Source organism: Schistocerca cancellata, unplaced genomic scaffold, assembly GCF_023864275.1.
Source record: "Schistocerca cancellata isolate TAMUIC-IGC-003103 unplaced genomic scaffold, iqSchCanc2.1 HiC_scaffold_1132, whole genome shotgun sequence".
NCBI lineage: Eukaryota > Metazoa > Arthropoda > Insecta > Orthoptera > Acrididae > Schistocerca > Schistocerca cancellata.
The window spans coordinates 2,124,649-2,149,530 of NW_026047131.1; the positions used below are offsets into that span (position 1 = coordinate 2,124,649).

The window sequence follows — 24,882 nt, forward strand, 5'->3', positions numbered from 1 at the left end:
GTAGGTTGCAGTAGCTACTGGGAGATGAAGAAGCTTGCACAGGATAGAGTAGCATGGAGAGCTGCATCAAACCAGTCTCTCCGCTGAAGACCGTAACACATAGAGACAGCAAGGTTCAGTATTTGTGCAACGAAGTTCTGACGAATTTTCAAGTCCATGTCACGTCGAACTGCTCCACTACTCTGGCCAAAAGGAGGTCAACACAATATTAGGAAGTATCCCATGACTTGTGAGTCCATTCAGTGTATTTGCATTTTTCTCACTGAATGTGTTCCCAGTATGGTGTGTAGTCCTTGTTTGTTGGCAGAAGGCTGTCAGTGAGTCTTATTAGGAGTCGACCATCACTGGAAAGTTAAGCGGTTGCGAAAAGTGGCACAGTGACCCACTCCCTGCTTTTGTTGAGTAGAGCTGGTGGACTGATTAGTTAAGGAATGAGGAAGCTCTGCGCAAAATCGGAGAGGAAAGGAGTACGTGGAAAACGCTGATAAGGAGAAGGGAAAGGATGATAGATCATCTGTTAAGACATTAGGGGATGACTTCTGTGGTGCTAGAGGGAGCTGTAGAGGGCAGAAACTGTAGAGGAACACAGAGACCAGCAGATACTTGAGTTGACGACGTAGGTTGCAAGTGCTACTCTGAGGTGAAGATGTTGGCACAGGAGAAGAATTCATGGCGTGTCAAAACAGTTGCAACACAGATGACAAAAAAAAAAGAAAAGGAGCTGGCGCCAATATTTGTTGAGGACAGAGACCACACCATGCTGCAACTCCCCCCCCCCTCAAGATCATAACTGAGAGCACCACATTTTTGTCTTTTTGTGCGGGCGTCAAAGCATGGGATGCTGTGGCACCAGTCGTGCAGTGCAAGGAAGTTGGTTGCTTTCGCTCCAAATTTTTGGTATGTCCAACTGAAAATGTCACTAAATGAAAAAACAAGTTTACTGTTGCCTGTCACCGTTTTATTTATTTCCACGACGCGTTTCAAAGGTTTAAACCTTCATCATCGGGTGGATTTATGTTGTCTACATAGTTCTGCATAGTCAGCGCGTACACAACTTTCCCACTAGAGCGCGCCCCGCTAAGCACAACAGCGCAGGCGCAGCGCTCGTCCATCTCCGCACTACGAGATGGCGCTGCCTTAGAGACGGGCCAAATTCTGCTTCCGCCGATCCGCGTATTAATATGTAACCCAGCCTATGATATTGCTGCCAACATAGAACCTTTTCTCCTCGTGGACCACACTCGCACAGTGATACCTGAATGTGCGAGGTATTATAACGAGTGTACAGACCTCCGATTAGTCAATCTGCATCAGTCTGCGCGTAATAAGATTATCATATTCCTGTACATAGCCATGAAGGTAAATGTATAGACACTTTGTCAAGTATCAGAGATATGTGAGAATAAGATTAACGTACCAAGACCAAAGGAACTTCAGATTGTCACTTGTCATGAGCATCCAGAACCAAGTTAAATAATTTTTATGCTTGTTATTATTTTAATAAATGTGTGTGAAAATTAAGCAAGTTCTGTTTGAAGTTGGTTACCGTCAATCTGCTGCTCTAAGCGTGCAAGTGGCATCTCTATTGTCTGACCTAACGGCAGAAGGTAAACACGCCACGATAAGACCACGAGACATACTGCTGACACTCGCCCACTTCGTTAGAGCGACAAGTCAAATAATCTGATGGTGTGTGTACCGAAGGTCTTATAGTACGCCCACCACAATTTACATTGGTTAGTACGACACTTGTGTGTGTGTTGTGTTACGATGTTTCGGAGGAACTTGTGCCACTGCCTCCAGTTCTCACAGGTTCTTTTCGCTGTAGTAACACATCACATGTATACTGTCACATTTGTAAACAAATATGTCGTCAAATATGGAGTCCAGACGCCATATTTGTTTACAAATGTGACAGTATACATGTGATGTGTTACTACAGCGAAAAGAACCTGTGAGCGCTGGAGGCAGTGGCACAAGTTCCTCCAAAACATCGTAACACAACACACACACAAGTGTCGTACTAACCAATGTAAATCCACACGATGATGGAGGTTTAAAACTTCGAAACGCTTCGTGGAAATAAATGAAACGGTGACAGGTAAGAGTAAACTTGTTGTTTCATTTAATGTCAATTACAGTCCCGGTAAAGGCGAACGTAAAAATGTTCGCATTTAAAGTTAAAATGAAAATGTCACCCCTGCCATCATGCTTACCGCAGGGACGTTGACCAGTGGGTAAACACACTGCGTCAGGGCTGTGTCAACCTATTATGTGCGCTTTGTACACAAAGATTGGGAATTTTCAGCTAGATCTTTCGTGATTTAACTCACTGGCAAGAACATTGAGTCATCCCCTCTACGTGGAAGCGTAATTTTTTTTTTTTTTAATACTGGGGATTTGAGGACAGAGAAGGAAGTTTGCGATATATTCGTCTCCTGGCTATCTCTGTGGATGGGAAACGCCGCGCAGGGTAGCCGCGTGGTCTCAGGCGCCTTGCCACGGTTCGAGGTTCGAGTCCTCCCTCGGGCATGGCTGGATGTGTGTGTGTGCTGTCCTTAGCGTAAGTTAGTTTAAGTTCGATTCAGTAGTGTGTAAGCCTAGGAAACGATGACCTCAGTAGTTTGGTCCCATAGAAATTTAGCACAAATGTCCAAAAATTATGGGAAAAAGCAACCGATTGAAACCGATACCGGTATTTTAGTTCTAAATAAACGGTACTTTTCGGTATTTGTTTGGTCTCGGTTATAACAAATGTTTTTATTTTTTGCTAATAAAGCAGCAGTGCTAAAATTTTTCGTTGTTAAAGAAACTCTTTTTAACGAACGAGCAATTTTTATTCTTTAAATTACCGTTGCTTTGGATTATTTCGTTATTATAGCAAAGCGGAACAGCGATCGGTGCTATTTTAAGGAGAATGACGGCAGAAACGAGCAAAAAACACATGGCATAAGAATCGGTATAGCATTGCTGAGACCAAAAAAATGGCTCTGAGCACTATGGGACTTGACTGCTGTGGTCATCATTCCCCTAGAACTTAGAACTACTTAAACCTAACTAACCTAAGGACATCACACACATCCATGCCCGAGGCAGGATTCAAACCTGCGACCGTAGCGTTCGCGCGGTTCCGGACTGTAGCACCTAGAACCGCTCGGTCACTCCGCCCGGCATTGCTGAGACAGTAATGTACCTGTTATCATGTCGCGTGGCCTGTTAAGATGGCACGTGTGTCTGCGAGACTTGAGCCATCTTGTCTGTATGGTACTTTGTCGGCTGTTGTCCTCGGACATCAGTTGTACTACAGGAAGGTACCGTCCCTAGTCTGCAAGTATTTTACGAAGTGCAGTATCAGTGCAGGACAATGCTCCATTTGCTTTTAAAAGTAGGGGTCACAACAAACTCGTGACATAATATAAGGACGAAGCCTAGAACTTAACGTATTATTAATACAGTGAAGCGCCAAAGGAACTGGTATAGACATGAGTACTCAGATAAAGAGATAAGTAAACAGGCAGAATACGGCGCTGCGGTCGGCAACGCCTATATCAGACAACAAGCGTCTGGCTCAGTTGTTAGATCAGGTTACTGCTGCTACAGTGGCAGGTTATCAAGATTTAAGGGGGGTAGGACGTCAAACGGGCCGACTTGGAGCAGGAGAGGAAACACAGGACATTGTAATTTCCACTGTCTATACTTTTACAAATAAATTCGTAAGACTTTGTCAACACGACCAGGAAGGATTCAGGATTCAAACTCATAGCAATGGAAGCTCAAAAGTAATACAAAATAATTTTTTTACGTGTGAAATTTCATCATTTTTTCACTTACTATTGGCTGCATTTGTTCCTATAGGTACTCTTTTCTTCACAAGTAAGAGAGACTGTTCGATGAATTTTGCACAGCATACAAACCATACTTACAGGTGTATGAAACTCCAGAATTTATTTAATTAATGAAAAAATGAATGAGCTGTTACATTTTAAACTTCATGTATAGAAAAAACTCAAATTTTATGGTTAACTATCTCAATTTTTAGCACAGTTTTTAATAGATTTGGAAGTTTCTAGAGTTCCATACACCTGAAAGTATGGGATGTACGCTGTGCAAAATTCATCGAAGAAGCTCCCTTACTTATGAAGAAAAGTGTACCTATAGCAAGGAATGCAGGGAATAGTAAGTGAAAAAATGATGACATTTCACATGCAAAAAAATATATTTTGTTATATTTTTCAACTACCACTGCTATGAGCGTGAATTCTGAATCCTTCCTGGTCATGCTGACAAAGTTTTATGAATTTATTTGTAAAAGTATAGACAGTGTAAATTAAAATGTCCTGTGGCGCCTCTCCTGCGCCAAGTCGGCCAGTTTGACGTCCTACCCCCCTTAAGCGAGTTTTAACGTGGTGTTACAGTCGGCGCACGAGCGATGGCACACAGCACATCCGAGGTAGCGAAGAAGTGGGAATTTTCCCGTACGACCATTTCACGAGTGTGCTGTGAATATCAGGAATCCGGTAAAACATCAAATCTCCGACACCGTTGCGACCGGGAAAAGATCCTGCAAGAACAGGACCAACGACGACTGAAGAGAATCGTTCAGCGTGACAGAAGTGAAACTCTTCCTAAAAATAGTGCAGATTTGAATGCTGGGCCATCAACAAGTGTCAGTGTGCGAAACATCATCGATCTGGGCCTTCGGAGCCGCACCCTTGATGACTGCACGACGCAAAGCGTCACGCCTCGCCTGGGCCAATCAACACCGACTTCAGTCGTTGACTGAAAACATGTTGCATGATGAGTGTCGTTTCAAATTGTATGGAGCGGATGGGCGCGGACGGGTATGGAGACAACCTCATGAACCCATGGACCCTGCATGTCAGCAGGGGACTGTTCAAGCTGGCGGAGGCTCTGTAATAATGTGATCGTGTGCAGTTGGAGTGAACTGGGATCCCTGATATCAGGTGACACATACACCAGCATCCTGTCTGATCACCTGCATCCATTGATGTCCATTTTGCATTCCGACGGACTCGGCTAATTCCAGCAGGACAATGCGACACCCCATACGTCCAGAATTGCTGCAGACTGGCTCTAGGAACACTCTTCTGAGTTTAAATACTTCCACTAGCCACCAAACTCCCCAGACAGGCTCCCAGGTAGATGCTATTTTTCTTGCCTTCCGGAAGGCGTTCGATACAGTTCCGCACTGTCGCCTGATAAACAAAGTAAGAGCCTACGGAATATCAGACCAGCTGTGTGGCTCGATTGAAGAGTTTTTATCAAACAGAACACAGCATGTTGTTATCAATGGAGAGACGTCTACAGACGTTAAAGTAACCTCTGGCGTGCCACAGGGGAGTGTTATGGGACCATTGCTTTTCACAATATATATAAATGACCCAGTAGATAGTGTCGGAAGTTCCATGCGGCTTTTCGCGGATGATGCTGTAGTATACAGAGAAGTTGCAGCATTAGAAAATTGTAGCGAATTGCAGGAAGATCTGCAGCGGATAGGCACTTGGTGCAGGGAGTGGCAACTGACCCTTAACATAGACAAATGTAATGTATTGCGAATCCATAGAAAGCAGGATCCTTTATTGTATGATTATATGATAGCGGAACAAACACTGGTAGCAGTTACTTCTGTAAAATATCTGGGAGTATGCGTGCGGAACGATTTGAAGTGGAATGATCATAAAATTAATTGTTGGTAAGGCGGGTACCAGGTTGAGATTCATTGGGCGAGTCCTTAGAAAATGTAGTCCATCAACAAAGGAGGTGGCTTATAAAACACTCATTCGACCTATACTTGAGTATTGCTCATCAGTGTGGGATCACTAGCAGGTCAGGCTGACAGAGAAGATAGAGAAGATCCAAAGAAGAGCGGCGCGTTTTTTCACAGGGTTATTTGGTAAGCGTGATAGCGTTACGGAGATGGTTAGCAAACTCAAGTGGCAGACTCTTCAAGAGAGGTGCTCTGAATCGCAATGTAGCTTGCTGTCCAGGTTTCGAGAGGGTACATTTCTGGATGAGGTATCGAATATATTGCTTCCCCCTACTTATACCTCCCGAGGAGATCACGAAAGTAAAATTAGAGAGATTAGAGCGCGCATGGAGGCTTTCGGACAGTCGTTCTTCCCGCGAACCATACGCGACTGGAACAGGAAAGGGAGGTAATGACAGTGGCACGTAAAGTACCCTCCGCCACACACCGTTGGGTGGCTTGCGGAGTATAAATGTAGATGTAGATTATTGAGCATATCTGGGATGCCTTGCAACGTGTTATTCGGGAGAGATCATCCCCTCGTACTCTTCCGTATTTGTCGACAGCCCCGCAGGATTCACGGTGTCAGTTCCCTCCAACACTACTTCAGACATTATTCCAGTCCACGTCACATCGTCTGCGGCACTTTAGCTTGCTCGTGGGGGCCCTGCACCATATGAGGCAGGTGCGCCAGTTTCTTTGGCTCTTCAGTGTAGTTTTAGTTTTATTCACTGACCAAAATTTTACTTCATCTTTGCAAATGTTTTGCTTGAACGCAATGTATTTCCTATCCTGATGCACGACACATAAATTTCGGCCCCTCCTAACATACTCGCCCACAGTCCTTTATAATTCACTATTTTTTAATGCATTTATGTTTATTGCCTTCATTGGATTTATTTCACGCTTGCAGTTTTCTGGCAGTTTCTGAAGTCTGCCTCATTTGTTGTGTTGCAGGCGAGATGGCTGTACTGTACCTGTTCACGAGGTACCGCTTCAACTGGAACGAAGTCGACTTCAGCATCTTCTCCACCTACAGCATGATCACGAACCTGATAGGTAAGAAGGCGGAAATCCAAACGTACTGTTGGTGTCAGTTAGAAGTCCTCCAAAAAGAAGCAACGGAAATGGAGCGTAAAGAAAGCCGAGTTCATGGTGCCCAGCTTGTACGTCGGAGAAACAATAAAGCATGTGGAAGCAAGTTTTAGGAAAGAGATAAAAATGCAAAGTGGATACATACCTATGATAAGAGTTGCAAACGTCATTGGACTCGTAGCCGAAAGCGAGGGAGACTCGTTCGAAGGAATGAGCATTTACAGGGTTATTACAAATGATTGAAGCGATTTCACAGCTCTACAATAACTTTATTATTTGAGATATTTTCACAATTCTTTGCACACACATACAAAAACTCAAAAAGATTTTTTAGGCATTCACAAATGTTCGATATGTGCCCCTTTAGTGATTCGGCAGACATCAAGCCGATAATCAGGTTCCTCACACACTCGGCGCAGCATGTCCCCATCAATGAGTTCGAAAGCATCGTTGATGCGAGCTCGCAGTTCTGGCACGTTTCTTGGTAGAGGAGGTTTAAACACTGAATCTTTCACATAACCCCACAGAAAGAAATCGCATGGGGTTAAGTCGGGAGAGCGTGGAGGCCATGACATGAATTGCTGATCGTGATCTCCACCACGACCGATCCACGGTTTTCCAATCTCCTGTTTAAGAAATGCCGAACATCGTGATGGAAGTGCGGTGGAGCACCATCCTGTTGAAAGATGAAGTCGGCGCTGTCGGTCTCCAGTTGTGGCATGAGCCAATTTTCCAGCATGTCCAGATACACGTGTCCTGTAACGTTTTTTTCGCAGAAGAAAAAGGGGCCGTAAAATTTAAACCGTGAGATTGTACAAAACACGTTAACTTTTGGTGAATTGCGAATTTTCTGCACGAATGCGTGAGGATTCTCTACCGCCAAGATTCGCACATTGTGTCTGTTCACTTCACCATTAAGAAAAAATGTTGCTTCATCACTGAAAACAAGTTTCGCACTGAACGTATCCTCTTCCATGAGTTGTTGCAACCGCGCCGAAAATTCAAAGCGTTTGACTTTGTCATCGGGTGTCAGGGCTTGTAGCAATTGTAAACGGTAAGGCTTCTGCTTTAGCCTTTTCCGTAAGATTTTCCCAACCGTCGGCTGTGGTACGTTTAGCTCCCTGCTTGCTTTATTCGTCGACTTCCGCGGGCAACGCGTGAAACTTGCCCGCACGCGTTCAACCGTTTCTTCGCTCACTGCAGGCCGACCCATTGATTTCCCCTTACAGAGGCATCCAGAAACTTAAACTGCCCATACCATCGCCGAATGGAGTTAGCAGTTGGTGGATCTTTGTCGAACTTCGTCCTGAAGTGTTGTTGCACTGTTATGACTGACTGATGTGAGTGCATTTCAAGCACGACATACGCTTTCTCGGCTCCTGTCGCCATTTTGTCTCACTGCGCCCTCTAGCGCTCTGGCGGCAGAAACCTGAAGTGCGGCTTCAGCCGAACAAAACTTTATGAGTTTTTCTACGTATCTGTAGTGTGTCGTGACCATATGTCAATGAATGGAGCTACAGTGAATTTATGAAATCGCTTCAATCATTTGTAATAGCCCTGTACATCAATATTTTGCAAGCCAGCTGATGGTGTGTGGCAGAGGGCACTTATGATCCCACTAATTGATCACCCCTTCCCTATTCCATTTGCAAAAGGCGCGTGGGAAGAATGATTGTCAGTAAGCTTCTGTATTACCTTTAAATTCTAGAATTTCCACGTTGTGGTCATTTTGGGAGATGTGTGTGTGTGTGTGTGTGTGTGTGTGTGTGTGTGTCAGCGGATGGGCGGGGGCGGGGGGGGGGAGTGGCGGAGGAATTAATATTTTGTCCTTTTGGAATGAGCATCTCTGTTACGCTCTCGCGCCTCGAACAAGCGCCTTTATAAGCCACTTCTCTAGTCGTTGAGTTCATTCCCTTAAGTTTCTTTCTACGAAGAATCTCCCTTTCTTAGCCGGCCACGGTGGCCGAGAGGTTCTAGGCGCTTCAGTCCGGAACCGCGCGACTGCTACGGTCCCAGGTTCGAACCCTGCATCGGGCATGGATGTGTGTGATGTCCTTAGGTTAGTTAGGTTTAAGTTGTTCAAAGTCTAGGGGACTGATGACCTCAGATGTTAAGTCCCATATTGCTCCGAGCCATTTGAACTGCTTTTTTTTCCCTTTCTTACTATATATATATATATATATATATATATATATATATATATATATTGTGGTCACTGCTAGATATTGTACTGTACATTCTGTGGGGCGGCGGGTTAACAATAACAATACATAATAATAAATCGTAAGTAATCGGAAGTATTAGAATATTGTTCTACGCCTTTTACGAGAACCTGGAAACTATTCTTTTGGTCAGCCAGAAAGCGAAAGAGAACATACTGACCATAGTCTGACCAGTCTGCAAGTCAACATTCTTGTCCAGCCCACCGAAAGAAATGTTTCTATTCTCTATTTACTCAGCGTGATCAGGACTATGATTACAAATGAAGATTTTGATTTCTAATTGGTAGACATACAGGGCTATTACAAATGATTGAAGCGATTTCATAAATTCACTGTAGCTCCATTCATTGACATATGGTCACGACACACTACAGATACGTAGAAAAACTCATAAAGTTTTGTTCGTCTGAAGCCGCACTTCAGGTTTCTGCCGTCAGAGCACTAGAGAGCGCAGTGAGACAAAATGGCGACAGGAGCCGAGAAAGCGTATGTCGTGCTTGAAATGCACTCACATCAGTCAGTCATAACAGTGCAACGACACTTCAGGACAAAGTTCAACAAAGATCCACCAACTGCTAACTCCATTCGGCGACGGTATGCGCAGTTTAAAGCTTCTGGATGCCTCTGTAAGGGGAAATCAACGGGTCGGCCTGCAGTGAGCGAAGAAACGGTTGAACGTGTGCGGGCATCTTTCAACAGGATGGTGCTCCACAGCACTTCTATCATGATGTTCGGCATTTCTTAAACAGGAGATTGGAAAACCGATGGATCGGTCGTGGTGGAGATCATGATCAGCAATTCATGTCATGGCCTCCACGCTCTCCCGACTTAACCCCATGCATTTCTTTCTGTGGGGTTGTGTGAAATATTCAGTGTTTAAATCTCCTCTATCAAGAAACGTGCCAGAACTGCGAGCTCGCATCAACGATGCTTTCGAACTCATTGATGGGGGCATTTTGCGCCAAGTGTGGGAGGAACTTGATTATCGGCTTGATGTCTGCCGAATCACTAAAGGGGCACATATCGAACATTTTTGAATGCCTAAAAAAACTTTTTGAGTTTTTGTATGTGTGTGCAAAGCATTTTGAAAATATCTCAAATAATAAAGTTATTGCAGAGCTGTGAAATCGCTTCAATCATTTGTAATAACCCTGTATTTGATAAATTTTCCCACACACAACATCGCAATGTTCATAATGTTGACACTAATAATAAATCTCTCTACCCTAAACAGCACTATGACCATTTAAATGGTCTTGCGCCCTTACGTGGCTGATAATCCAAATACTCCCGGGAGTAGACAACATTCCATTAGAGCTACTCACAGCCTTGGGAGAGCCAGTCCTGACAAAACTCTGCCATCTCGTGAGCAAGATGTGTGAGACAGGTGAAATACCCTCAGACTTCAAGAAGAATATAATAATTCCAATCCCAAAGAAAGCAGGTGTTGACAGATGTGAAAATTACCGAACTATCAGTTTAATAAGCCACGGCTGCAAGATACAAACACGAATTTACAGACGAATGGAAAAACTGGTAGAAGCCGACCTCAGGGAAGATCAGTTTGGATTCCGTAGAAATGTTGGAACACGTGAGGCAATACTGACCCTACGGCTTATCTTAGAAGCTAGATTAAGGAAAGGCAAACCTACGTTTCTAGCATTTGTAGATTTACAGAAATCTTTTGACAGTGTTGACTGGAATACTCTCTTTCAAATTCTGAAGGTGGCAGGGGTAAAATACAGGGAGCGAAAGGCTATTTACAATTTGTACAGAAACCAGATGGCAGTTATAAGAGTCGAGGGGCATGAAAGGGAAGCAGTGGTTGGGAAGGGAGTGAGACAGGGTTGTAGCCTCTCCCCGATGTTATTCAATCAATATATTGACTCAGCAGTAAAGGAAACAAAAGAAAAATTCAGAGTAGGTATTAAAATCCATGTAGAAGAAATAAAAACTTTGAGTTTCGCCGATGACATTGTAATTCTGTCAGAGACAGCAAAGGACCTGTAAGAGCAGCTGAACGGAATGGCCAGAGTCTTGAAGGGAGGATATAAGATGAACATCGACAAAAGCAAAACAAGGATAATAGAATGTAGTCGAATTAAGTCGGGTGATGCTGTGGGAATTAGTTTAGTAAATGAGACACTTAAAGTAGTAAAGGAGTTTTGCTATTTAGGGAGCAAATTAACTGATGATGGTCGAAGTAGAGAGGATATAAAGTATAGACTGGCAACGGCAAGGAAAGCGTTTCTGAAGAAGAGAAATTTGTTAACATCGAGTATAGATTTAAGTAGCAGGAAGTCGTTTCTGAAAGTATTTGTATGGAGTGTAGCCATGCATGAATGTGAAACGTCTACGATAAATAATTTAGACAAGAAGAGAATACAAGCTTTCGAAATGTGGTGCTACAGAAGAATGTTGAAGATTAGATGGGTAGATCACGTAACTAATGAGGAGGTATTGAATAGAATTGGAGAGAAGAGGAATTTGTGGCACAACTTGAGCACAAGAAGGGATTGGTTGGTGGGCCATATTCTGAGGCTACAAGGGATCACCAATTTAGTATTGGAGGGCAGCGTGGAGGGTAAAAATCGTAGAGGGAGACCAGGAGATGAATACACTAAGCAGATTCAGAAGGCTGTAGGTTGCAGTAGGTACTGGGAGATGAAGAAGCTTGCACAGGATAGAGTAGCATGGAGAGCTGCATCAAACCAGCCTCAGGACTGAAGACCACAACAACAATCCAAATAATTGCTCGCCACTGAAGTGGAAAATAATTGTCACCACTTGCCACGTGGATTTGTTAACATTACGGGCGGCACACTAAAGTTGCTTCCGTGAAACCTAAGCGATCCAGGACGGCGTACAGTCCTCGCAATTTCGCTTCCTATTTGTACCGAAAACATGAGTTTAGTTGCAGTCTGGCTGTGACGTCATCCGAGGCATCCCGTACTCCGGCGTTTGACTGACGTGAACCGTACGGTATCTGCGTGCGAAGTAATGCGTTTAGTAACAGCCTGCCTGTGACGTCATCCAAGGCAGCGCGTATTCCGGCGTTTGACTGACGTCGATCGTTTATAGCTGGGTGCTAAGTGAAGTCCCTGCCTTTCAGGGCGCATTTATATAATGACGCAGCCGATGGCCAAGGGAACATCTGCTGTCATTCGCTTTACGCCCCCGGTAATAGCCTCTAAATGGCCGCTTTCTCGGACACAATATTTTATAACACTGTTTTGTATTAATTGAAAATCTTCGTAATTTTTGTATGAATGCAATTAAGTTGGATATAATCATAGAAAGAAAATTAGCTCGTCAACATATAAATTTTACTGTCTAGTTCAAAGGGTTCAAATGGCTCTGAGCACTATGAGACTTAACTTCTGAGTTGATCAGACCCTTGCTGTCTAGTATTTTTAGAAAGGAACTGACAGTAGAACATGATCTCTGAACTACAAATTTTATTTTGTATTAGTTACACCCAGGCCTTGAAACTAGTTATAGCTCTATTTCTTTTTTTTACAATCGTATTGACCAACTAGGATCACGTTAACAACTTCAGTTCCTGTTCTTCCTTTGTTGTTGTTTCCTATTTTTTCCAGTATTCCCTCATTTTCTCCCCATGAAGTCTCTTCCTTTCTCCTGTCCATGTTGTTCCCGATTTTTTATCTCTTCTGCTTTCAAAGCCTTCCAAATTTAGTATTTTGTTTTTAAAACGGTTTCTTTCTGTTATATCTGATTCTTTGATCTTGTTTCTTTCAAGATCTTTACTTACTTCTGTAATCCATGCTATTGTCGATTTCTTCTTCCAGAAATATAGGAGTATTTGTTTTGTTAGTCTGTTTCCATCCATTCGGTAGAGATGACCAAAAAAGGTTAATCTTCGTTTGGCCATTACTTCAGATATTTTCTCTATATTTTTTGTAAATCTCCTCATTACTTCTTATTTTCCAACCATCTGCAGTTTTCATTGCACCCATTATTTTTCTAATAATCCATCTTCCCAGTACCTCTGGTTTGTCCATCTTATAGTTCATCGTTAGGCATTCAGATCCATATAAACATTCTGGTCGTACCACTGTGGTGTAGTGTTTTAGTTTTGTTTTTCTAGATATACATTTCTTGTTGTAAATATTTTTGGTCAAACCATATGCTCTTTCCATTTTGTTAATTCTTACATCTATTGCAGATTTTTCTAGTCCATTCTGTTGTATAGTTTCTCCAAGATATTTAAATTTATTTACTTGCTTTATTTTACCTATTTGTGTTTCTGTGTATTTTGGTGCATTTTTTTTAATTGGCCATGAATTTTGTTTTTTCAGCTGAAATTTTGAGACCAGTTCTGTTTGCTAATTTTTCCAGAATGTTTATTTGAGTAACTCCTTCTGTCGGGTTTTCTGAAAGTATTGCGAAATCATCCGCAAAAGCCAAGCAGTTTACCTTAATTCCTAGAGTTATTGGTTCAATTTTGTGATTTTTTAGCTCCGAATTCCCGATCTGTTATTTAATAGGTTTCATCATGTACTGTAATCAGAACTTTCTAGCATTAATATAACATACACTTAATCTACTACAAATAAGGATATTTTTGTTCCAAATTTAGTTTTCAGTAAATTACTCGAAAACTATTAGAGGTAGCTTAGTGGGGTCACGTACTTACTACCTTTGTGTTGAACTGAAGCGTCACGTAAATTTTCATATTTCTAAGTCTAGTATTTAGCGCCTTTAATTTTTCTTCAAAAACTGGATTATGACCAAAATATTCCTTTAATCACGTTGAGATTTGTATCAGTTAATTTTGGCATACATCTACACGTTATGCCCAATTTTTGGCTGCCTAGCTTTGATATTTAGCGCAACGTATTTTTTTCTTAAAACGATGTATTTAGAGAAAGACGTTCACCTGTTCAATCTGAGATTTGAGGGTTTAAACATTAATATACTAAAGCACGTGCTGACAAACTTGGGAAAAGCAATTTTAATTTTTAATTTTATTCTTAAATTATGGTGCAATACTTGTTTGCTGCGCACAGGTGCGTTATGGTGACGTGGCGCTACTAGCAGTGAACTGGGGTAAGTCTTTTCCTATATACACTCCTGGAAATGGAAAAAAGAACACATTGACACCGGTGTGTCAGACCCACCATACTTGCTCCGGACACTGCGAGAGGGCTGTACAAGCAATGATCACACGCACGGCACAGCAGACACACCAGGAACCGCGGTGTGGGCCGTCGAATGACGCTAGCTGCGCAGCATTTGTGCACCGCCGCCGTCAGTGTCAGCCAGTTTGCCGTGGCATACGGAGCTCCATCGCGGTCTTTAACACTGGTAGCATGCCGCGACAGCGTGGACGTGAACCGTATGTGCAGTTGACGGACTTTGAGCGAGGGCGTATAGTGGGCATGCGGGAGGCCGGCTGGACGTACCGCCGAATTGCTCAACACGTGGGGCGTGAGGTCTCCACAGTACATCGATGTTGTCGCCAGTGGTCGGCGGAAGGTGCACGTGCCCGTCGACCTGGGACCGGACCGCAGCGACGCACGGATGCACGCCAAGACCGTAGGATCCTACGCAGTGCCGTAGGGGACCGCACCGCCACTTCCCAGCAAATTACGGACACTGTTGCTCCTGGGGTATCGGCGAGGACCATTCGCAACCGTCTCCATGAAGCTGGGCTACGGTCCCGCACACCGTTAGGCCGTCTTCCGCTCACGCCCCAACATCGTGCAGCCCGCCTCCAGTGGTGTCGCGACAGGCGTGAATGGAGGGACGAATGGAGACGTGTCGTCTTCAGCGATGAGAGTCGCTTCTGCCTTGGTGCCAATGATGGTCGTATGCGTGTTTGGCGCCGCGCAGGTGAGCGCCACAATCAGGACTGCATACGACCGAGGCACACAGGGCCAACACCTGGCATCATGGTGTGGGGAGCGATCTCCTACACTGGCCGTACACCACTGGTGATCGTCGAGGGGACACTGAATAGTGCACGGTACATCCAAACCGTCATCGAACCCATCGTTCTACCATTCCTAGACCGGCAAGGGAACTTGCTGTTCCAACAGGACAATGCACGTCCGCATGTATCCCGTGCTACCCAACGTGCTCTAGAAGGTGTAAGTCAACTACCCTGGCCAGCAAGATCTCCGGATCTGTCCCCCATTGAGCATGTTTGGGACTTGATGAAGCGTCGTCTCACGCGGTCTGCACGTCCAGCACGAACGCTGGTCCAACTGAGGCGCCAGGTGGAAATGGCATGGCAAGCCGTTCCACAGGACTACATCCAGCATCTCTGCGATCGTCTCCATGGGAGAATAGCAGCCTGCATTGCTGCGAAAGGTGGATATACACTGTACTAGTGCCGACATTGTGCATGCTCTGTTGCCTGTGTCTATGTGCCTGTGGTTCTGTCAGTGTGATCATGTGATGAATCTGACCCCAGGAATGTGTCAATAAAGTTTCCCCTTCCTGGGACAATGAATTCACGGTGTTCTTATTTCAATTTCCAGGAGTGTATTTGCAATATGATGCATTTCTTTACGTTCCCGATCAATTGCTGGAGCCTGCACCATTCAGAAATCCTCTGCAGGTCATTCTACAAATCAGTGCTGTCTTCTGGCTTCGCTATTTTCTTAGAGACAACCGCATTATCTACGAAGTCTTAAAGAGCTTCTAACATTTTCTACTGTGCGGCTTGTCCCGGCGTAGGTTCTAGTCCTCCCTCGGGCATGGGTGTGTGTGTTTGTCCTTACGATAATTTAGGTTAAGTAGTGTGTAAGTTTAGGGAGTGATGACCTTAGGAGTTAAGTCCCATAAGATTTCACACACATCTGAACATTTTCTAGCTGATCATTTGTATACATAGTAAGCAGTAACAGTCGAATGACACTTCCTTGCAGTTCTCTGGAAATTGTGTTTACATTCTCGATACTGTTCCGTTACGAGCGAGGTGTCGAACTCCATCTGGAAGAAAGTTTCCAATTATGTTGCAAATCTGGTCCGATACTCGGTTAAGATTGTATTCTTTTTTTTTTTTCACTAACCGGCAATGCGAGACGACTTAAATGGCTTCCTAACGTCAATCAACACAGCACCAACTTCACCGCCGTTGTTTACAGCGCTATGGATCACATGGAAGTACAAAACAAGGTGTAATTGTTAAGGTTTTCGTGGCCACTTGTTGACAAATTGCTTATGAGCTACTGTCTCGAGTTCTTCGATGGATGTTAAATATTTTTTTCTGACGTTTCGCCAGCACGAGTGGCTGGCATTGTCGGAGCTTCACCCTCCGTTGCTGGGGGTGAATTGGGTGTACTGTCGAGTTCCCGGTCGCGGATTGCATGTACCTGGGGCGATGAAGTCCGAGGGTTTTTCCCGTGATAACTGTTGCCGCCGCGGTTCTCTTGCTATCTGCAACGGTTGTTCGCTGCAGCACGGAAATGCAGGATCTGTTCACCTTGAGACTTTCTTGTCGAAGCTATTGTCATGTCTGTGTACTTCTGTAGCTTCCCTGAACGAGCGGGTGTGACATCCCCTTTTTACCGCAAGAACTTCCGTATCGACTGAAAAGGAACTAAAAAATGTTGTAGTTTAATCTCAAAGATACCAGAGGAATACCCTAAAAAACTTTTTTACCATTGAGAGACAAAGGACTAATTTCGAGATTCTTTTATTACTTCTAGTATTAACTACCTTTTTTGTTCTGATGTGCTGACGTAAAGACGTACTGTATAGTTTGATGTTTATGTGTGTGTTAAATGAAGGTGTTAAACGATGAAAAATGTGTTTCGTAATTTCTGTCAAGATCAAGCCTAAATCCCATACCAATGGAGTACAAATTATTTTGTTAATTCGAGAAGGCGAATTTTAGATGGAGGCGAATTTCTTCACGACGGCGCTGCTCAACAATAGAGGTACGTGATTGTGCTCACTACTTTCCTTTGGTGGCCGCTAAGATTGATTCCGATGTGTTTTTGCCGAGACATTCAGAACCTGCAATCCTCCTTTTCGTATAAAAATAGGAGTCCGATAGAAAAAGAAATATTCTTAAATTTAAATAATTGCAATTCTTTTACCCAGGCCACGGGGAATGATAGAAAGTACGTGCCTCTACCCTGATTGTACGTTCGCAATCTCCGAGTGTGTTACGACGTAATCATTTTACACAAAAAAATTTAACATACGTCTTTCTCATCAAATCACAACCACTCGTACGCGAATGTACGTACCCTCTGAATGTGTCTAGTGAGTCGTGCGCATTGTTCTAAAGCTTTTCTGTTAATATTCTGTGGATTGCATCTCCGCAAATAATTTTTGTTTATGCCGCAAATCGCACTTCACGCGAAGTGTTTATTACGCAAGTTTCAGGCTCCATTTAATGTCAAAAAATTTCGAAGTACGGCTGACTAAGCAAACCGCTACAATAATTTCATATCTCTACAACTACAATAACAAAAAACAATAACAAAAAAAAAACAAAAACAATACCAGAGAGAGAGGGTACGTTACACGACGAATATTAGTGTGTGGTTGGTCTCACACACCGCGCGCTCCACCATAGCCGATTTCTCCACCTGCCGCAAACTGCAACGCCACTTGACTGTGTGTGACCCTGGTGTCACACACAGTCATTCCAACACAGACTTTTCCACATGTGTATGGTACGCGGTATATTCCCGACATTGCATCTAGGTCCCTTATCTCCTTTGACGGTCTGAGACACTATTTGACCATCTTTGTCAGTTTATAAATAACCCTTTACGTCGTATTTGCGCATTATACGACCGACACTTTCCGCCACTTTGCGAACCCATGGCAGATAGGCCGTACCAAACATTTCTTCTTCCGATATGTCACTTCGCCGAGCGTTTGATTCTGTAACAGTCCTTATGTAACCGGTGGAGTACCCATTGCTTCTCAGAACCTTTTCTGGGTGTTGCATCACGCGTCCGAGGTGCTGTGGCTCACATATTCGTCTCGCTCGCGTTACGAGCGTGCTAATCATGCCTCTTTTCCTGGCACGGGCGCGGGGAACTACAGTGGCAGCGCCAACGGAAAAGCCCTTGAACGCTATCACGGCAGGTACACACGCTGAAGCGGCAAAGAAACTGGTGCAGCCTTGCGTGTTCAAATGGTTCAAACCACTATGGGACTTAACATCTGACGTCATCAGTCCCCTAGACTACTTAAACCTAACTAACCTAAGGGCATCACACACATCCATGCCCGAGGCAGGATTCTAACCTGCGACCGCAACAGCAGTGCGGTTCCAGACTGAAGCGCCTACAACCGCTCGGTCATAGCGGCCGGCCATACGTATTCAAATACAGAGACATGTCAACAGGCAGAATACGGCGCTGCGGTCGACAATACCTATATAAGACAACGAGTGTCTTGCGCAATTGTTAGATCAGTTACTGCTACTAAAATGGCAGGTTATCAAGATTTAAGTGAGTTTGAACGTCGTGTTATAGACGGCTCACGAGCGATGGGGGACGAGGTAGCGATGAAGTGAGGATTTTCCAGTACGACCATTTCACGAGTGTACCGTGAGTATAAGGAATCCGGTAAAACATCAAATCTCCGACATCACTGAGGCTGGAAAAAGATCCTGCAAGAACGGCACCAACGACGAATGAAGAGAATCGTTCAACGTGACAGAAGTGCAACCCTTCCAGCCGGCCGTTTCGGCCGAGCGGTTCTAGGCGCTTCAGTCCGGAACCGCGCTGCTGCTACGGTCGCAGGTTCGAATCCTGCCTCGGGCATGGATGTGTGTGATGTCCTTAGGTTAGTTAGGTTTAAGTGGTTCTAAGTCTAGGGGACTGATGACCTCAGGTGGTAAGTCCCATAGTGCTTAGAGCCATTTGAGCCTTTTGCAACCCTTCTGCAAATTGCTGCACATTTCAATGCTGCGGCATCATCAAGTGTCGCCGTGGCAACCATTCAACGAAACATCATCGATATGGGCTTTCGGAGCCGAAAGCCCCCATTGTACCCTTGGTGACTGCACGACACAAAGGTTTAAGCCTCGCAGGGCCCATCAACACCGACATTGGACTGTTGATGACTGGAAATAATTTGCCTGATCGGAAGAGTCTCGTTTCTAATTGTATCGAGCGTATGCATACAACGCCATGAACCCACAGAACCTGCATGTCAACAGGGGACTGTTTAAGCCGGTGGAGGCTCTGTAATGGTGTGGGGCGTGTTCAGTTGCAGTGATATGAGACCCTTGATATGTCTAGATACGACTCTGACAGGTGACACATACGTAAACATACTGTCTGATCACCTGCATCCATTCATGTCCATTGTGCTTTCGACGAACTTGGGCAATTCCAGCAAGACAATGCGGGACCTCACACGTCCAGAATGGCTCTAGGAACACTCTTCTGAGTTTAAACACTTCCGCTGGCCGCCAGACTCCCAAGACATGAACATATGAACATGAACATATAAATGACCTAGTCGATAGTGTCGGAAGTTCCATGCGGCTTTTCGCGGATGATGCTGTAGTATACAGAGAAGTTGCAGCATTAGAAAATTGTAGCGAAATGCAGGAAGATCTGGAGCGGGTAGGCACTTGGTGCAGGGAGTTGTAACTGACCCTTAACTTAGACAAATGTAATGTATTGCGAATACATAGAAAGAAGGGTCCTTTATTGTATGATTATATGATAGCGGAACAAACACTGGTAGCAGTTACTTCTGTAAAATATCTGGGAGTATGTGTGCGGAACGATTTGAAGTGGAATGATCATATAAAATTAATTGTTGGTAAGGCGGGTACCAGGTTGAGATTCATTGGGAGAGTCCTTAGAAAATGTAGTCCATCAACAAACGAGGTGGCTTACAAAACACTCGTTCGACCTATACTTGAGTATTGCTCATCAGTGTGGGATCCGTACCAGATCGGGTTGACGGAGGAGATAGAGAAGATCCAAAGAAGAGCGGCGCGTTTCGTCACAGGGTTATTTGGCAACCGTGATAGCGTTACGGAGATGTTTAACAAACTCAAGTGGCAGACTCTGCAAGAGAGGCGCTCTGCATCGCGGAGTAGCGTGCTCGCCAGGTTTCGAGAGGGTGCGTTTCTGGATGAGGTATCGAATATATTGCTTCCCCCTACTTATACCTCCCGAGGAGACCACGAATGTAAAATTAGAGAGATTAGAGCGCGCACGGAGGCTTTCAGACAGTCGTTCTTCCCGCGAACCATACGCGACTGGAACAGGAAAGGGAGGTAATGACAGTGGCACGTAAAGTGCCCTCCGCCACACACCGTTGGGTGGCTTGCGGAGTATAAATGTAGATGTAGATGTAGATGTAGAACATTATTGAGCATATATAGGATATCTTGCAACGTGCTGTTCAGAACAGATCTCCACCCCGCCGGCCGGTGTGGCCAAGCGGTTAAAGGCGCTACAGTCTGGAACCGCGTGACCGCTACGGTCGCAGGTTCGAATCCTGCCTCGGGCATGGATGTGTGTGATGTCCTTAGGTTAGTTAGGTTTAAGTAGTTCTAAGTTCTAGGGGACTGATGACCTTAGAAGTTAAGTCCCATTGTGCTGAGAGCCATTTGAACCATTTTTTTTAGATCTCCACCCGCTCGTCCTCTTACGAATTTTTAACAGCCCTGCAGGATTCATGGTGTTAATTCCCTCCATCATTACTTCAGACATTAGTCGAGGCCATGCCGCGTCGTGTTGCAGTACTTCTGCATGCTCGCAGGGCTCTTCAGTGTATATTCTGCGGTCGCCAGCTCGACTCCAGTCTACCATCAGCAGTGGAGGGTGAAGCTCTGACAATGCCAGCCACTCGTGCCGGCGAAACGTCGCCAAACAATCGTCTGCCGAAGAACCCGAGACATGATCAAACTGGCAATTTTTCAGAGCAAGCTGAGTATCACAAGATCTCTTTTTGAGGTATCCCGTCGATTCTTAAAGAGGAAATGGACACTGGTGAATCAAACGTTGTGACCACTACACATCGCGATTCTAAATCCCGTCTGGTGGGGTTTCAGGTACGTGGCGTCATAAGGAAAGTATATAAGTGGAGACGAATGGGGAGTTATTCTAGCTACCATGGAGGCATGAAATGGGGAAGTCTGTTGACATAAGCAGGTTGTTATCTTACAGTGCCTGATAAAGAGTATTTCTGAAATTGCGAAGCCAGCTAGATGTTGTGTGCTACAGTTGTGAAAGCATTTATGCAAAGTACGATACGATGCAGTGTTGCAGTGCCTGTGTTGTTCAGAAGTACGATCCAACATTCCCTGGGACGCTGTAGCGACTACAGCTGTTGTCAAATACATGATACGTATTCGCAGTTGCAAATATGGTAAACAATCATCTGTATGATGGAATGACGACAGTGAAAATTTGTGCCCGCCTGGGACTCGAACCCGGGTTTGCTGCTTGCCGTGAGTTGCCGCAAGCTTAGGCTATCCGAGCATGTTCCACAGCCGGACCTTCATATGTCATCGACTGTGTGTCCACGACCAGCACTCGGCAGGCAAGCGACTTTCAGGTAAAATGTCTCTCCTGTACTGAAATATAGATAATGGGTGAAAAAATTCAGGTTACAGACACATGGTAGACGAGCTATGGAAGTTTTGGGTCTGGCCATGAATCCCGCTCAGACAGCCTAATGGTAAGAAGAACGCTTGCGATAAGCAGGAAATGCAGGTTGGAGTCCTGGCCCGCTACAAATTTTCACTGTCGCCATTTCATCATAAAGCTGATGCACGTCCCTGTTCGCAACTGCGAATATATTACATGTATTGTTGCACAGTGGTTCAGGGACGTCTGAGCCGCGATTAGGCAGAAAGGCTAGATATGTAAAGCTTGTGGCACATCTGGCAGCAGGGTACAATGCTTGACCAGGCACAAGTGTTTCGGAGTGCACTGTTCAACACACGTAGCAGATGACCGCTACATGTACGAGGTGCATTCAAGTTCTAAGGCCTCCGATTTTTTTTCTAATTAACTACTCACCCGAAATCGATGAAACTGGCGTCACTTCTCGACGTAATCGCCCTGCAGACGTACACATTTTTCACAACGCTGACGCCATGATTCCATGGCAGCGGCGAAGGCTTCTTTAGGAGTCTGTTTTGACCACTGGAAAATCGCTGAGGCAATAGCAGCACGGCTGGTGAATGTGCGGCCACAGAGAGTGTCTTTCATTGTTGGAAAAAGCCAAAAGTCACTAGGAGCCAGGTCAGGTGAGTAGGGAGCATGAAGAATCACTTCAAAGTTGTTATCACGAAGAAACTGTTGCGTAACGTTAGCTAGATGTGCGGGTGCGTTGTCTTGGTGAAACAGCACACGCGCAGCCCTTCCCGGACGTTTTTGTTGCAGTGCAGGAAGGAATTTGTTCTTCAAAACATTTTCGTAGGATGCACCTGTTACCGTAGTGTCCTTTGGAACGCAATGGGTAAGGATTACGCCCTCGCTGTCCCAGAACATGGACACCATCATTTTCTCAGCACTGGCGGTTACCCGAAATTTTTTTGGTGGCAGTGAATCTGTGTGCTTCCATTGAGCTGACTGGCGCTTTGTTTCTGGATTGAAAAATAGCATCTACGTCTCATCCATTGTCACAACCGACGAAAAGAAAGTCCCATTCGTGCTGTCGTTGCGCGTCAACATTGCTCGGCAACATGCCACACGGGGAGCCGTGTGGTCGTCCGTCAGCATTTGTGGCACCCACCTGGATGACACTTTTCGCATTTTCAGGTCGTCATGCAGGATTGTGTGCACAGAACCCACAGAAATGCCAACTCTGGAGGCGATCTATTCAACAGTCATTTGGCGATCCCCCAAAACAATTCTCTCCACTTTCTCGATCATGTCGTCAGACCGGCTTGTGCGGGTATGAGGTTGTTTCGGTTTGTTGTCACATGATGTTCTGACTTCATTAAACTGTTGCACCCACGAACGCACTTTCAACATATCCATAACTCCATCACCACATGTCTCCTTCAACTGTCGATGAATTTCAATTGGTTTCACACCACGCAAATTCAGAAAACGAATGATTGCACGCTGTTCAAGTATGGAAAACGTCGCCATTTTAAGTATTTAAAACAGTTCTCATTCTCGCCGCTGGCGGTAAAATTCCATCTGCCATACGGTGCTGCCATCTCTGGGACGTATTGACAGTGAACCCGGCCTCATTTTAAAACAATGCGCATGTTTCTATCTCTTTCCAGTCCAGAGAAAAAAAATCGGGGGCCTTAGAACTTGAATGCACCTCGTACGCATGTCGACCCAGCGATATCGTCAATTACGACTGGAGTGGACACGATCGAGATTGGACTGTGCATCCACGGAAACGCCTTGCCTGGTGGAACCACGTTTTTCGTTACATCGGGCCACTGGCCATGTTCCAATACACCACTATCCCATGAGAACAGGTGCTCGGAACACATACTGCACCACGGATGCAGGCTGAGGGGGGGGGGGGGGCAGTATCATGCTATACATGAGGGGCGTTAAATAAATACCACATTTTTTTCTGAAAGCAGGCAGGTTTTATTCAGGTTCCGAATATGCCATATTATTCCCCACTCTTTTGGCTACAATATCCTATTTTTCAATATAACCTCTGGTCAGTGCGACTGCTTTACGCCACCTTACTGGGAGGGCCTGCATCAGTAACCTCCCCATCATACACAGACTGCTTCACGTTGTGTGCATCCTTTATTTGGCCAGGCAGATGGAAGTCGGGAGGTGTGAGAGCCGGGCTGTAGGGTGGATGAGGAAGAACAGTCCTGTGAAATCTGAGGTCCTCTCTGGTGCACAGACGTGTGTGAGGCCCTGTGTTGTCGTGGAGATGGGGAAGTCTGTTTGCATTTTTGTGGGAACAAGCGGGCTAGACTCGTGTCTTCATTTTCCTGAGGTTAGCACAGTACGCTTCAGAGTCGATCGATGCACCTTGAGGGGGGACATCAAACAGAATAACCCCTTCAGAGTCCTAGAAGACAGTCACGGCTGAGGGTACGGTTTCGATCTTTTCCTTCGGAGCAGAGGTGGTGTCACACCACTTGATGGATTACCGTTTTGTTTCCAGTTCGAACCCATGTGTAATCGCCTATGACGACGTCCGACAAAATATTGTTACAATAGGCCTCTTAACGTACAACCAATTCCGCACATTGTCCTTCGTTGCTCTTTATGGCCTTCTGTTAGGCGGCGTGGAACCTAGCTGGCGCACGCCTTTTGAGTATCCCAAGTGGTGGAAGTGTGTCAGCACTATCAACAGTGACGTGCAGTTGTGCAGTGAGGTGTTTGACTGTAACCCATCGATCACCTCGAATGAGACTGTCCGCACGTTCCATCACTGCAGGAGTCACAGCCAAACTTGTGCGACGTTGTTGAAATAATGACAGGCGCCTCGCCCAACGACTCCCCGTGCTTTTGTTCACTACCATGTCTCTGTGGACATTCTGCAAATACCTTTGAATATCTGTGATACTCTGCTTGTCCCTCAAAAGAAACTCAACGGGAGCCCTGTCCTTGTTACATATGCCATTTTCAAGGTTACATACACCGCTGCCACCTATCGGAACTTCATAAAACTATAGGGGCTGAGGCGCGGATATTGCACGTTGTCCTACAACAAATTCCGCATTTTTTCCAAGTGACACTGGGAAAGGAAAAAAGTGTCTCATTATTTTCCCTCGGCCTCCATGGGAACTGTGGACGTAATCAAAGGCATCAGGACAGGTGTAGAACGTTATTGCGGGCCACCTGTATCCCTTCTAGCTTGATGTCAGTGGTGCTGACATTTTCCAGCACG

General features: G+C 45.0%; 1 protein-coding gene across 1 annotated transcript in view; it reads left to right on the top strand.

The window, feature by feature from the left end:
- LOC126159401 (solute carrier family 46 member 3-like) overlaps window positions 1-24,882 on the top strand; it is a 544,700-nt gene that overhangs the window by 470,900 nt on the left and 48,918 nt on the right. The window contains exon 5 of the mRNA XM_049916519.1: window positions 6,725-6,826. Coding sequence (XP_049772476.1) covers window positions 6,725-6,826 — 102 coding nt within the window. The remainder of the gene's footprint in view (window positions 1-6,724; window positions 6,827-24,882) is intronic.